The 16569-nt window shown below is 38.1% G+C and overlaps 1 protein-coding gene across 5 annotated transcripts in view; it reads right to left on the bottom strand.

Annotated features, from left to right (window-relative positions):
- Nucleotides 1-16569, bottom strand: part of MEMO1 (mediator of cell motility 1) — an 83559-nt gene that overhangs the window by 40984 nt on the left and 26006 nt on the right. The window contains exons 1-2 of one of the 5 annotated variants that reach the window (XR_002830615.1): nucleotides 9942-10028; nucleotides 34-102 (exon numbers count right to left, since the gene is read on the bottom strand). Coding sequence is in view for 3 of the 5 variants with exons in the window: in XM_023758606.1 (XP_023614374.1) it covers nucleotides 34-102; nucleotides 9942-9961 (89 nt within the window). In the remaining 2 variants the exon portion in view is untranslated. Of the gene's footprint in view, nucleotides 1-33; nucleotides 103-9941; nucleotides 10039-10635; nucleotides 10718-16569 lie in introns of those variants that run through there. The other 4 variants (XR_002830614.1, XM_014460568.1, XM_023758606.1 and 1 more) reach the window with 4 other exon arrangements.

Below are 16569 nucleotides of genomic sequence, written 5' to 3' on the forward strand. Positions count from 1 at the left end.
ATCCCATAACAAAATCGTCTCTATATTACTTACGTAATAGATGGGTCCACTTGTTTGTAAGCATGAGCAGCACAAGACCCACAGTATGTATATCCTGCATGGCTACAAAACAAAATATTTTTTAAACTTAATCATCAGATTCAAAAATCAAGATACTCTGGAAAAAAAAAAACTTTTGAAAGAAATATAATAATTATGATAAACATAACAAATGTATAGTTTAAAAAGCAATGTAACTAATAATGCAACTTCTAGACCATAATAGGAAACACATAATTGTTCTCTGTTCCAACTTTAAATTTTAAAAAGTATCGAGTAATTTTTTAGGTCAGAAGAAAAGTTCGATTTGGAGATAACCAAGGCTTACTTGAAGTGGCTAAAGTAAACTAATGCTGTATGAGATTTTAACATTCCTCTTCAATACCATTAACAGAGTATTACATAACAATAAAACCAAGAACAAGTCAAATCAGACCAAAACAAATAACCTACAACTAACAACTCACTTCCCTCTGTGTCTTCAGTGTTGAGAATTGACTTGGGCCCTAGCTGGTTTGGCTCAGTGGATAGAGCTTCAGGAAGGGTCCTGGGTTCAACTCTAGTTAAGGGCACATGCCCAGGTTCCTAGATCCTCAGTAGGGGGCATGCAGGAGGCAGCCTATCAATATCAATGATTTTCTCTCATCATTGATGATTCTCTCTCCCTTTCCCTTCCTGTCTGAAATCAATAAAATATATATATATTTTTTTAAATAAAGAGAATTGACTTGGCCTTCTCTCTCCATTACACAACCCTCTTATCCTCTGGTCTCAACATCAGATTAGGTCTCTTATCACCTATTGAATGTTTCTGAAACTCATTTTCTTTCTTGACTAATTCAAGTTACATGTCTAGAAACATTTCCCTTAGTGTTTTCTCATTAATGTGTGGCCAGTGGTATACTGGTAAAATTTTAACAACTGGTTCTGCAGGTAGAGGAGGGGGATATATACATATGTAAATAAGTTTATTATAAATTTTACTTAATTAAAAAGATATGTACCACACAAATCTCGCTACTTCCTAAATAGAACCCAACAAACAATTGAAATATTTGTAATACTCTTTATTGCAAATTCCATGTAGCCAACTGATTATAAAGAATGTTTCCACTGATTTTTAGCTTGACTCTTATTCATAGCCAAGGGAAGGCTGCAACTGACAAGAGTGAAACAATGAACACATCACTCATTCAACAATGACTTGAATAACTTCTTTAGAGGTTAGAAAATAGTTTGCAAATACTAGAAAGAATATTTCCTTCCTCACTTTTTTGTGCTATTTATAATGTAAAGGCTACAGACACAACATAATTTTAAGTTTAATTTGCATTATTAACCTTTCCCCATTACTTTCTTAAGCTAGAAAATCAAGCCCTGGCTTGGTGGCTCAATTGGTTAGAGCATTGTCCTGATACCCCAAGGTTGCAGGTTCGATCCACAGTCAGGGTACATACAAATATCAACCAATGAATGTATAAATAAATGAAACAACAAATCTAGGGTCTCCTTCTTCCTCTTTCTCTCAAATAAAATAAAATGAAATGATATAAAATTTTTTTAAAAAGATAGAAAATCAACAAAAAATAAAAGCCCTGATTTGTAGCACTTTGCTAATTAATGTGGAGTAAATCATTCCCCTCCATGACCAATTTCAAGATGCCTAGTAACCTGAAAAGACAAAACACTTGTCTTGAAGAAAATATTTATAAAGCATATATCTGATAATGAATTTATATCTGAATACGTTAAAAAAGTCAAAACAAAGCAATACTTAAAAAAAATAGATAACTGCTTTTATAAGTCGAAGAGTTCTAAAGATTGGTTGCACAACAATGTGAATGTACTTACCATTGTACTGAACTGTTCACTAACTGGTTGAAAATGGTTAAGATGGCAAATTTTGTTATGTGTATTTTTCCACAATTAAAAAATTATAATAAGAAAGTATGTGAACAGATACTTCATCCAAAAATATACTGGGATGGCAAAGAAGCACATAAAAGAATGCTCAACATCATTTAGGCATTAAGGAAAGGCAAATTAAAACTAAAATGAGCTACCACTAAACACCCACTAGAATGGCTACAATTAAAAAAGTGACCACACCAAGTATGGCAAGGATGTAGAACTGAAACTCAGTCTGTACTTGTGGAAATGTAGAACAGTACAACTACAGTGGAAAACAGTTGGCAATTTCTTAAAAAGTTAAACATATTCCTGCACTATGACCTAAACCATTCCATTCTTTAAAAAAAAAAGTGTCCACACAAACATTTCTACATGCTAGTTTTATTGCTTATTTCAATAGCCAAAAACTGGAAACAACTAAATGACCCTCAAAAGGTGAATGGATAAATTGAGGTGTATCCATACAATAAAATACTCTTCAGCAATAGAAAGGAAGGAACTACTGATACACTTAAAATAATTATGCTTAAAAGTGGTAAAAATCAATAAACAAATATGCTAAGTGAAAAAAGTCAGACAGAAAAGTTCAGACTATATGATTCCATTTAAATAACTCTAGAAAATAAAAATTAATCTATAAGGTGGGGCAAAAGTAGGTTTCTAGTTGTTTGTATGGAAAATAAGACAATAATTAATAGCCCTGACTGGTTTGGCTCAGTGGATAGAGCATCGGCCTGTGGACTGAAGGGTCCCAGGTTCGATTCCGGTCAAGGGCATGTACCTTGGTTGCAGGCACATCCCCAGTAGGGAGTGTACAGGAGGCAGCTGAATTGATGTTCCTCTCTCATCAATGTTTCTAACTCTCTATCCCTCTCCCTTTCTCTCTGTAAAAAATCAATAAAATATTTTTTTTTAAAAAAGACAATAATTAATAAATAGCTCTAGCCGGTTTGGCTGAGTGGATAGAGTGCCGACCTGCAGACTCAAGGGTCCCAGGGTTCGATTCCAGTCAAGGGCACATGCCCAGGTTTCGGGCTTGATCCCCATTGGGGAGTATGCAGGAGGCAGCCAATTAATGGTTCTGTCTCATCACTGATGTTTCTATCTCTCTCTACCTCTTCCTTTCTCTTGAAATTAATTAAAAAATATATTTTAAAAATAAATAATGTAAGAATGAACTCCATGTTTCACATACTCACAACTGTAAATCTTTTGCCCCACCCTGTATAGTGACAGAAAATATATCAGTGGACGTGAAAAAATACAAAAGTGCACAAGGAAACTTTTGAGGATGATGAATATGTTCATTATCTTAATAGTGGTAACAGTTTCATAGGTGTACACATATCTCAGCATTATCAAATAGTACACTTTACATATATGCAGATAGTAATCATACCACAATGAAGCTCTATTTTTTTAAATGATCCTCATCTGCCCTGGCCAGTGTGGCTCAGTTGGTTGGAGTGTCCTGGGTTGTGAGCTCACTCCCCAGTGTAGGGCATACAGAAGACAGCTGATCAATGATTCTCTCATCATTGATGTTTCTACCTCTCTTTCCCTCTCCCTTCCTCTCTGAAATCAATTACCAAAAAACAAATCATTAAATATATCACCCTCCTAAGCCCTCATCATGAGAAACTCTAATTCATTCATTGTCAAAAAGAATTTCTAATACTTTCCTTTACCCTGGCCCAGATATATGATAATGAAAAAAGTCACAGTAATAATTATCAAATCTCACCACTGATCCTCTGTTCCTGCCCACTTCTCTTGCTAATAGAATCTATGATTCTACATTTATGTGGAAACAAGGTTTCATTAAGGGATCACTCCTATTAAAGGAGGCTTCACTAGGGAATATCTAAGTGTTTTTTCTTTTGTGCTTAATAGCCAGAAGACCAATAAAAATCTGAGCTTTATAATTTTGAGTATGCATCATAAAAGCATGTCCAGTCAGTCTTTTAAAAGCTATTAAAATCCTAAATACAAAGTCATCCATGCTAGCTTTTCCAGGTCACCCTAGCTCCCAGTGTAACTTTCCATGAAAGCAAATACAAAATTATACTTTAACTAGAGGCCTGGTGCACAAAAATTTGTGCACTCGGGGGGAGAGGGGGTCCCTCAGCCCATCCTGTGCCCTCTCGCAGTCTGGGACCCCTCAGGAGATAATGACCTGCTGGCTTAGGCCTACTCCCGGGTGGCAGAGGGCAGGCCCAATCCCTAGGTGCAGCCCCTGGTCGGGCTCAGAGCAGGGCCGATTGGGGAGTTCGGGCGCTGCCCCCTGTCATGCACAGAGCAGGGCGGATCGGGAGGTTGCGATGCCACCCCTAGTCACGCTCAGGGTACAGCCGATTGGGGGGTTGGGGCACCGCCCCCTGTCACACTCAAGGCAGGGTCGATAGGGAAGTTGCGGCACCACCCCCTGTCACGCACAGAGCAGGGCCGATCAGGGGATTGAGGAGCTCCCCCCTGTCACTCACAGAGCAGGGCCAATCAGGGGGTTGAGGAGCTCCCCTGTGTCACGAACAGAGCAGGGCCAATAGGGGAGTTGGGGCACGGCCCCCTGTCACACACAGAGCAGGGTGGATCAGGGGGTTGGGGTGCTGCCCCCTGTCACGCACAGAGCAGGGCCCATCAGGGGGTTGGGAGCTCCCCCCTGTCACTCACAGAGTAGGGCCGATAGGGGAGTTGGGGCACCGCACCCTGTCACACACAGAGCAGGGCAGATCAGGGGGTTGGGGCGCCGGCCTCTATCACCCACAGAGCAGGGCCGATCAGGGGGTTGGGGCGCCACCACTGTCACACTCAGGGCAGGGCCGATGGGGAGGTTATGGCTCTACCTCGTCACACACAGAGCAGGGCCAGTGGGGGGCGGGGGGTTGGGGCGCCACCCTCTATCACCCACAGAGCAGGGCCGATCAGGGGGTTGGGGCGCTGCACCCTGTCACACACAGAGCAGGGCCGATCAGGGGGTTAGGGCGCTGCACCCTGTCACACACAGAGCCGCAGGGCGATCAGGGGATTGGGGAGCTCCCCCCTATCAGGCACAGAGCAGGGCTGATCAGGGGGTTGGGGCACCTTCCCCTGTCACGAACAGAGCAGGGCGGATAGGGAGGTTGTGGCCCCGCCCCCTGTCACACACAGAGCAGCAGGGCGATCAGGGGGTTTGGGTGCTGCCCCCTGTCACGCTGATCCAGGTGCTGGGAGGCCTCGCGGCTCCGCTGATCCTAGTGCTGGGAGGCATATTACCCTTTTACTATATAGAATAGAGGCCTGGTGCACGGGTGGGGGCTGGCTGGTTTGCCCTGGATCAGGGTGGGGGTTCCCCACTGGGGTGCCTGGCCAGCCTGGCTGAGGGGCTGAGGGCCGTTTTCAGGCTGGCGGGTGACTGGAGCTCCCAACTGCTCCTTTTTTTCTTTTTTCTTTTTTTATTCTGGGCCAGCTTTAGCTCTGAGGCCTCGGCTGCTGAAAGCAATTTTCTAGCCTTTGTTTACCTTCTGTATTTGATACAATGTTGCGGTCCAGCTGGATGAAGCCCGGCTGACTAAAACAGGTTTCTGGGGTTTTGTTTAGCTTCTATATTTGCAACATAGTTGCTTAGAGTTGCAACTGAGAGGCCGGCAAGTCAGGCGGGGAACGTTGGAGTCCGCCAGTCACTGGAGCAAGCAAGCCTCCCTGTTCGCTTCAGTGCATAGCTGCCGGCCACCATCTTGGTTGTCAGTTAATTTGCATATCGCCCTGATTAGCCAATGGGAAGGGTAGCGGCCGTACGGCTAATTACCATGTTTCTCTTTTATTAGATAGGATACCTACAATTTATCATTAGGCTAAACCAGTGGTCGGCAAACTCATTAGTCAACAGAGCCAAATATCAACAGTACAACGATTGAAATTTCTTTTGAGAGTCAAATTTTTAAACTTAAACTATATAGGTAGGTACATTGTTATTAACTTAATTAGGGTACTCCTAAGGCTTAGGAAGAGCCACACTCAAGGGGCCAAAGAGCCGCATGTGGCTCGCGAGCCGCAGTTTGCCGACCACGGGCGCTAAACCATGCCTCTAAAAACGGGGCCTTCTTTTAACAGAGAGTACTTTTGCTTCTCCCTTCATCCTACACAATAGACCCTTTACACTAGCAAGTCCAGCTCCTAACTGTCCAGAATCTCTGTGCCCCCAAAGAGCTGCAGTCAAATGAGGATACAAGCCACTGTCCATGATCATTCACTGGTTAAGTGACAGGTTCCCATGCAGCAACCTTGCAGCATGGTGTAATTTAAATTCCTATGTCAGGAAAATTACCCAATACTACATGACACTGACTTTCCCTGTTCAGTCTCAGACTGCCAAGATTATAGGTGAATAGTATAAACTGTAATGCCAAGAGGTTATCTCACATTCTATAAGAGGTTTTTTATCAAAGAGGATATAGGGAATAGTAAAGAATGCTTATTTGGATTCAACAAAATCAGTTTCTCATACTACTAGTTCTACTTAATAGCAGCAAAAAAGCAAATTAAAAAGATTGGACTAGATGAAATGAGAACACTGGACCAGGTGAAATAAAAAGATTCTAGTGATAAGAAAAGTTTCTAAGATCTACTTAAGCTAAAGTATGCTCTGGCAAGATAGAAACTAAATTTAAAAACACCTGTGAACATATGGGACCAACTTGAATGACAAGTGGCCCTAAACTGTTTGCAGCCTCCACAATGCCTCTCTCAATTTTATTTTGCTGAGCCTAGTCTTTCATTATTTTCTTTCACAGGCATTGCTCAATGGCCCTCAAGATTCCTGCTTCAATAAGACATATTAATAGATGATTATATCTCCCCAAAATGTCCAGGTTAGATAGTCATTATTCAGAATATTTTATTTTTACAAAATGGAATCTCACAAAAATTAAGTAAGCTATGAGCTAAAGAATGTTATTAAAGTTATTCAAGTCAAACAAGAATAAACTAACCATACTGTTGCATATCTAGATTTTTTGGATAGGATTTCAGATATTGGCATGAATAACCTATTGCTTAATATAAACAAGGGTGAGAAATAAACAAGTTGCATACTTCTAGTAACTTAAATCAACTAAGTAATTTATGAAGATTCATTGTCTCATGATACACACTGATAACAGCTCTACAGGTATGCTTCACTGTACACAACCTAGTGTTCTATATAAATGTTTTTTACCTTTTAACTTTTTAAAACTAATTTTTATATTAGAAGTAATACAGGTATATAGTAAAAAAGTCAAACAGAGAAGGATAAATAATGAAAAATGAAACTACTCCTACTAGGTTAACTGCTAACATGGAAAACTTCATTTTTCATATATGAGGGGGGCTTCAATATTCATAATATCTGGTATATAGTAAAAAATAAGCCCCTTACCAATTATCTGATTATATTTTTATATTCAATAAGAGGTTTCTTAAGTGATGCATACCTATACAGCTCCATTCTAAGGATTGCTGAGATATTCCTGCATACTTCAAGACAAACAACAATTTTGGCAGTCATAGCAGAAAGGTTTTTGGAACTCCTAGTTCTTGATTTCATTTCAGTATATATCCCTGGGACATATATTGTCTCCTGTGCCTCAAGATAAGTAAGGTAGTTTTTAGTTCAAACAAAGGATTTTTTTTAATCAAATTAAATTATTTTGAATCCTTCAAATGTGCCTGCCTATATGTCATATAGGCTAGAATTCATTAAGCTTGATCAACAGTGATTTACGGGTCAATATTTATTCTTAAATGACATCATTCTATTTCATCTACATCAATATAAAAATGAGCAATCTGATGTAAGCACTTTCAAAAGTGTGCTATCTAGGTTCTGAGTTTGTTTTCTTTTTAGGTTCCCTCTTATATGATTTATGCCTATACAGCAAAATCTAAGAACAGTTGGTTCCAGAGAGCTAGAATTTATAAAATTTAAAGTATGTTTTTTATAGGCTTGATTTGAAATAAAAGCAGAAATCTTAAATTTGTAAGTGTCCTAAATTACTATATAACATATTCTTAACAAAAACCATTTTTGCCTATATAACAATAAAGTATTTGTTGTTACTTTTCTACCAAAAAAAAAAAAGTTACTCTGCAAAGGAAAAATAATTACTTCTGGAAACTATATAATAAGATACATGACTACTTAGTGAGCTTAGTTTTCATATGTTAACAAAATGGATATTGCCCATATATGCAGTAACATTACAAAGTCACTATGCAGCAAAAACATGCACCCAAAGTCAAAACTATTTTCAAATTTCTATTGGTAACTTGGAAATCTTTTATAAATCAATGTATTTGTAACAGGCGCAAACAATTCATTTCCCAGGTCACTGCCAATTATTTCAATTTTAAACTAGCTACAAGAAGGAAATAAATCCAGCTATTTTTCATGAATAACTAACCTCGACTTAATTATACGTTGATTCAGCTCAGCTCCCACATTTAGAACAAGTTTTAACTAGGAAAGTAACATACCATAATAGTCAAATACCAGCAAAGTAAGGGGCAAGACAATACAACATAGCTCATACGTTACTGAAAAGAGATCCACTGTTTGTCACCCAATCAAGGATCTCACTTATACCAACTTCCCCTCTTACCTCTCCCTGACACTATATTCTCATTACCCTATTTCCTTAGTTTATAGCAAAATTTCTCAAAAAAAAAATCTACATTCACAATTTTCATTTCACTATCAGATTCTTTCTTGAATCCACACCAATCATGCTTTCATCCCTATCACTCCACAAAAATTGCTTTTTTTTTTTTAAGAGATAGAGAAATAGAAACATCAATGAGAGAAGTATCTATCAGTTGCCTCCTGCACGCTCTCTTACTGGGGGGATCGAGCCCACAACCCAGGCATGTGCCCTGGTTGGGAATCGAGCCAGTTACCTCTCGGTTCATAGGTCAACACTCAATACTGAGCCACACTGGCCGGGCCACAAATATTGTTCTTATCAAGGTAACCAGCAATGTCCACACTGCAAAATCCAATGATCAAATCTGAATCCTTATCTTATTTGACCAATTGGCAGAATCTGATACAGTTGATCCTTTATCTTCCCTGACACGTTTTTCATCCTTTTGCCTCCCAGAAACAGCACTCACCCTTGGTTCTCCTCCTAGCCATTTCACTTGGAATAAAAACCAAAGTTTTTATGATAGTCTACAAAGCTTCTCCATGATCTTAGTCCCTGATGCCTGGCATCCACTACCTTTTTGGCCTCTCCAGCTACACTGGCCTTCTTGCTTTTTCTCAAGTACACTAAGCATATCCTGCTTTAGACCCTTTGTGCTCGCTGTTCCCCATCCTGAAACCCTCTTTTCCTGGCTATCTGTGTAACTTCTCTCTCAGGAAGACCTATTCTTACTATCATATAAAAACTAGCAACTCCCTGCCCACATGTGACTCTCAATCTTCTTTTCTGCTTTTTCTTCTTAGCACCCATTAGCACCTGACACTGAATATAATCATTTGTTTTCTGTCTGTCTTCCCTGGGCACTAAAATGTAAGCACTATGAGAGAAGTGATTTTGACTTATTCAAAAAGCATCACAAAGAAGAGTACTTGGCATTTAGCCTGGTACATATTTGCTGAATGACTAAATAAATAATTACAAGTCATTATGCTAAAAGTTTTATAAAGATTAGCTCATTTAATCATCAAAAAAAGAATATGGAATTACTATTATTATTCCAATTATACTAATGAGACAAAGGCACAAGAGATTAAATAACTTGTATGTCACAAAGCTTTTCTGTATCTATCAAATGAGATCAAGTTAGAACATACAAATGGAGTACTTGACAAAATGTTTGGCACATAAAATACCTAACATTTCTGGAATACTTATTACATGCCAAACATTAATGTAGGCTCTTTATGTATATTTAATCACTTAATTCTCCTACTGTTTAATGAATGGTTGCTATCATTATTTTCACTATTTATTATTTATCAGGGTACCAACCTTAACTCAATAGAAGTCATAAAAGATGCTGCTGTGAGAAGAAACTCCACAAACTCCAACTTTTACTCTTCTCAGAAAAATGTTAACATGTGCTTAAAAAACAATGTGTTTTCAATATTAGCACTGGAAACCAAATCAAAATTAACTGAATTCATATCATACACAGACACATCATTAACTGCATATTTGCTGTCAGTTCTTTTAAAAAGCCCTCTAACATTCAAAGACAAAAGAGTCACAGATTTCCATTATAAAAAAATCTACCCCTCCAACAAAACTTTGGTTGCTATTCCATATTGCACTGTATTATGGTTAAAGCATATTTTTCATTATAAGTTAAAAATTATCTTGATTAAAGTAGATCTTTTTAATGTTTAAAATAGAACTTATTCATTTATACCAATTAATACCAAAATCTCCAAGTTTACCTAATGTAAACAGCCCATCTGTTTTAAAAAGCAGTTTTATTACCAAACATAAATTTTGAAATTACTGCATCTGAGAAAATAAAGTAGCCAATCTCCTTTACCCTTGAGTTAGAGTGAAAACCACGGGAATCATGAAATTTACTGAATATAATTTTGTCAGCTCAATATGTCTTTTGGGTTTTAGTTTATAGCTCAACCTGCAGATACTCATTCTTTATTAACAATTAACATATAAAATATTCTGGGTAAAGACCCTTAAAACTTACGGTGCAATTATGGCTCTAGCAGGTCTTTTTGTAGACTGTACTTGTGAAAGCCAACCTTCCAGCTGTGCATTCAGCTGCGGTCCTATATAAAGAGAAAGGGAAACTGGAGTCAGCAAAGCAATGTACTACAGACATCACACAAGACACAAAACCCTCATTAAACCTATACGGCCTAAAATAGCTTAATGGGCAGTGGGATCATCAGTTTGGATGTTAATATTTGCAACTGAACCAGCTACATACAACGTCTCTAGCAAGCAATCTGGTAAGCTCACATACTGATTAAACCAAACTTGCTTTTATCCATCTGCTTATTTATTTACAACAGTCTTCATTCCAGAACAATATGCTCTACAATTTGAGGGGTTATTTAAACAAAATAAAAGAAGAAACAGAAAACGGTTAGTATATGAAAGAAAATAATTGAGTAAATATTTTTTAGAACACCAAAACATAAAAAATGTTTATTTTTTCCTTTGGATAAAGCCAATTAGCTAAAAACAATATATATGATCACCCCAACAACCAAGTGAATTTAGTTTAAACTATGTGTGACAAATGTTGCCATCAGTCTTCTTACTTGAGCGCTATTATAGTTTCTCATGAGAGTGTGTATGTAACTACATAAAGGGTGAATTCTCTGTAGGTCTTTGCAATCTCTTAGCAGATTGCCCGTGATATGCATCACATTCTAGATTAATGTTTCTTCAAACATTAAATTGTTTTCTTTCTCTTCTACCTCTGAAGAGAGGTTTTCTGAGATGGCAGGAGGCTTTGGCTTAAATTATATTTCTCCAACATCAGCAATAGTTAAAAATTCCCATTTCTCTATATCCTTATCAATATTAGATATTCTCAGAATTTTTAATTTTGTCAATTTGATGGATAAGAAATAGTATCCCTTTGTTTCTGTTAATTCTTATTTTCAAAATATCCATTGAGATTAATTGTGTAGTGATTTGGAAATCCTTCTGTATATATTCATAAACAAGTCAAGTTTATGACAACCAATTTACTCTGTAAATTGCCAGAATACAAAAAAAAGTCTGACTCGGCAATCAAACAATGTAGTTTATTTTTAAAACTTAAACTTAAGAACAATCACACACAAAAAACTTATATGAAATAATCCCATTAACTCAAGGAAAAATAGTAAATTAAATTTTTGGCTGCCTAATAAATTTCATATTAACTTAAAATAAGTATTGCTCTAAATATTTCCATATTACAGGAAGTTTGTGAAACAGAAGTTGAAAATCTTTAAGAGCAAAGAAAATATCTTCCAATTCAGACACTCTACTGACACCAACTTCATAACTTTAAGCACTAAACCAAGCTTTCTTATCATTTCTTCTGGAAAAGGACCAATTTCTACAGAGGGATCTTAAAATTAAAGCCACACTCCAATTTATTATGTATACTAGAGGCCTGGTACACAAATTCGTGCATGGGTGGGGTCCAGACAGCCCACCCGATTGGGGTGGTCGTGGGGCCAATCAGGGGCAGCAAGAGAGACATACATGGTTAGGGGAGGAGCCTTCCAGTGTTGCTCAAATTATTCCATGCATATAAGGTAAAGAATGACCAAAAAAAACTTTTTACCATTCGTTTTTTAAGTGGTTATCTGCCTATTAGCACAGTAAACTTAATTCCACAGGACTGGTTAAAGCAAAGTAAAAAAAGACAAAGCGGAAGTAAAAAATATAAATCCAAACAAAATAGGCTGTCAGCACCTAGTATTTTGTTATTAACCATTCTGTGAAATCTGTTTAAACCAAAAAACTAAAAAATAAACTCGAACCTCTTGTGAGAAATATACAAACACTAAGATTAATATGCTAGATGTCATATAACATTGGCTCATGGATCTCTGAATTTCACAGGCCAAAATAATTTCAAGAGAAATTTGGAACACCAATTTTTTATTTTACTAAGAATGGACATTTAAAACACAACCATTTATCTACAATCACCATTAACTTACAAAACAAACGTAACACCAAATAGTAAGAGCACAATTTTAAGATAATCTCAATCCCTTAAACTGAGTAAATTCACCACATTTCATTGACTCCAAGATACCATTAATATTAAGGTGCACATTATTGTATGTGCTACAAAAAAACAAAACCTCCCAATTAAACTAGGACTTACATTTTTTCATTGCTTACAACTTTTTATTTTACAACTAGTGGCCCAGTGTACGATTCGTGCACATTGAAAGGAAATTAATTAGAAGAAATATTTTAATATCACTATTCGCCCTTTCTATATAATAGAAGTGTCAACCAAATTCACGATCGACAATAACAGATTGAAACACACACCTGCGATTGGTGCCAGCGAGAGCTTTATATGTATTGCACATGTGCGATTCAACTTAGCCTTTTATATATATATAGGATAAACTTGCTTAATTAGACCTGCTTTCTGATGTAGTTAAACTTTTTCCAGCCCAGAGAATCACCCCAAGTTTCAGGTAATTGTCAGCAACACAGCAGTAAATATCAACATGAAGCAGATTATTATGGTAGATCACGCAAGGAGAACAAAGGGTAAAATATTTAACTGCAGCAGTGTCTGACTATATTTTGCGCAGTGAGAAAACCTAAAGTCATTTTCAAGGTCCATTTCTTACTTCTTTTCATTCGGGTGAAGTTTCTAAACTTTCTAAATCTTCGTTTTCTGGCTAATGAAAAGAAAATAGGATTCCACCAAGTCTCCTATCTACCTACTCCAGGACTTCTGTGAGAATCAAATGAGATGAGGCACAGGAAAACGCTTCACAGACATTTGGTTAACATGTGAAATGCTTGCACCTGGCTATAAAGCAAGTCATGTTCCTGGACTAAAAAAACTGCAAGGAAGCTAGTCGTTGCTAGGGAGAGGAAGCTGGGCATTGCTACATGACATCATTACCCGGCGCCCACAGCCCACAGCGACCATTTTCGGGCTGGGCTGGGCTGTGGGCCACATTTTGCGCCATGGCAGCGTCGGCTGCAATTTGGTGGGCTATTGGGTGGTGGCAGGGCCTATGTCCCACTTGGGGGAAGCTGAGTATTGCTTTGTGGGTGCCAGGTCCGTGATACCAGTGCACGTCACGGCAGCTCCTGTGTTGAGCGCCTGGCCCCTGGTGGTCAGTGCACATCATAGCAACCAGTGGGACAGTTGGGCACTTATCATATTGGCCTTTTATATAAATACTAGAGGCCCGGTGCACGAAAATTTGTGCACTGGGGGGTGGAGGGGGTCCCCTCAGTCCAGCCTGCCCCCTCACAGTCCGGGAGCCCTCAGGGGATATCCTACTAATGGCTTAGGTCCGCTTCCCAGAGGGAGCGAGCCTAAGCTGCAGTCTGGCCTCCCTCTGCGGGAGGCGACTGGCCAATCATGGGAAGGCACCACCCCCATCACCCCCTCACTATTGGTGCCTCTGGCCTCCCTCTGCAGGAGGCGCCTGGGCCAATCAAGGGAAGGAGACGCCCCCATCACGCCGCTGCTGCTGCCATTGCCGGCTGCCGCGGCTGCCTGAGCCTTAGCCCGCCCTCGCAGCAGCAGCAGCTGCCGCCATCCACGCCCTGCCTGAGCCTCAGCCCGGCCCTCGCAGCCGAGGCTCAGGCAGCTGCTGCGGCTTTGTCTGGAATGACGTCCAGAAGATTTCTGGTCTGATTAGCATATTACCCTTTTATTAGTATAGATTATTTGAAAAGCTCTTTTAAGCTTATTTAGACATGATTTTTCATATAGCACTGTTGTGTTTAATTTCTTTAAGTCAGAGTCATCAGTAATCCTTGTTTTTCCATATTATCACCCTCTGTGCCATTTAAAGAATTAGTGATGCAATTATTTCTTTTAAAAGTGTTCCTCTATTGCCTCTGGGACTGTTATCTAAGCAACCAACACACATTGTCCAAGTCTCCATGCCATACCTTTTTTGATCTTACCAAAAGTTATCTCTGGAAGATGTAACTAATAGAAGGATTCAGAAGACAACCCAGAGTAGGTAATCTCTCCCATAAATGGCATGTTCATTGAAACTTCAGTGGGTTGCAGTTGTCTAGTCATAACAGCAGGATTAATAATTAAGTTCACAGGTGTGTGGGCAGTGACAACTGTTTCACAACAAAGATTTTAAGATACCTTTGACTATAAAACACTTCATTTTCAGAAGTGCTAAAATGTGGGAAAATGTACATCATAAAACCGATGAGCTATGAAAACCACATGCACTACAATGTTCTGATATTTATTTCAACACAGAACAGATGAAAACCTCATCAAAGACCAGCATTTGAAAACCACTTCTTCTCACTACAATACTAGTAAAAAGTGTTTCTGAGAAGACTTATCAACTACAACAATCTCATTTAATTTTAAAAATAAATAAATAAATAACATGGGGAAAGGGGGTGGGGGAGAGCAATGGGGGAAAAAGGAGGACATATGTAATATTTGCAACAATAAAGATTTATAAAATATAAATAACATTTTAGTGGTTCTCCTGAAATCCTTTCATTGATGCCCTTCTGTGACCACATACTTAAAATTAAAATGTATTGCTATGCTATTTACAAAGCTTACTATCTTATTTTTAGATACATCTCAAGGGATGCTGCTTGTTTTTATGTATCGATAATAGGGCTCCTCACTCAGAAAGGTATATGCCCTTGGGAAAAGAAGAATACAAAAACTGTCACACTGAATCTGACCCAAAACCCATCTGAAGCAGCAGTGTTGCAGCAATCCAAAAACCCTTGCTGTGAAGAACACTGATTGTTCTCCTTGATATAAACCTCTAAGTTAGGCCAACTCGTTTATTTAAATACTGTAAGAATTCATTTACATGTTTAGCTAAACTCTGTAGTTCAGAATACAATCCATAGGAACAATTAACCATCCAAAATGAGCAATCTTTAACACATACCAACCAACTAGAAATCCCTTAACACTTTTCTGCTCACTCATATACAGTTTCTCAAAATTGTTATATACTTAATACCAATTCCATTGGCATTTCAACCTAAAAGTCCTGCAAAGTTGGAGGACCACAAGATACATCTCTCTCCAGGTCATTTACAAAATTGTAATCTGAAAATAGGTTTAGCATTAATCCCTTTAACAGTCTATTAATTTGGATTATCTGTTGCCACTCCTCTTTTTTTAAACAAATTCCTTTTCAAATGATGCCATTAAATCCCTTGATAGTGTCTGGTTATAGTATCTAAAGATCAAGATACTGATTTTTGTGTGCCATTTTTTTCATTATTAAAAAAATTGTATGTCCGATATAGAAAATTTGGAGAATACATATTAAGAAGGAAAAAATAATAATAATCCCAGTTATAAAAAGCACCAAAATTATATTTTACAAATTTCCTTCTAGTCTTTAAGATGATATAAAATTCTGTAACCTGCTTTTATCTACATAATATTTTAGCATAAGCATTTCCCTATATTAAGAACTTTTTAAGGAAAATTTTGCTCTAGCTGGTTTGGCTCAGTGGATAGAGCGTCAGCCTTCGGACTAAAGGGTCCCAGGTTGGATTCTGGTCAAGGACACATGCCTGGGTTGGGGGCTTGACCCCCAGTAGGGGGCGTGCAGAAGGCAGCCAATCAATAATTCTCTCTCATCACTGATGTTTCTAATCTCTCCTTCTCCTTCCTCTCTGAAATCAATGAAACTTTTTTTTTAAAGAAAATTTTATGATTAAATAATATTTCTTTATGTGAATGGATCACTGCTTCTTTAAACATTACTTATATTAACAAGATGTTTAGTTGTTTCCCGTTTTTCTGTAAAAAATTATATAATATGTATCTATTTCTATATTTAAAATTACTTCCTTTGGAGAGCCCCAAAAGTAGAATTACTATATAAATCATTACGAGCCTTTTTAAGATTTCAATACACATATTCAAAACCATATCCAAAATTGC

This window comes from Myotis lucifugus, unplaced genomic scaffold, assembly GCF_000147115.1.
Source record: "Myotis lucifugus unplaced genomic scaffold, Myoluc2.0 scaffold_134, whole genome shotgun sequence".
Taxonomy (NCBI): domain Eukaryota; kingdom Metazoa; phylum Chordata; class Mammalia; order Chiroptera; family Vespertilionidae; genus Myotis; species Myotis lucifugus.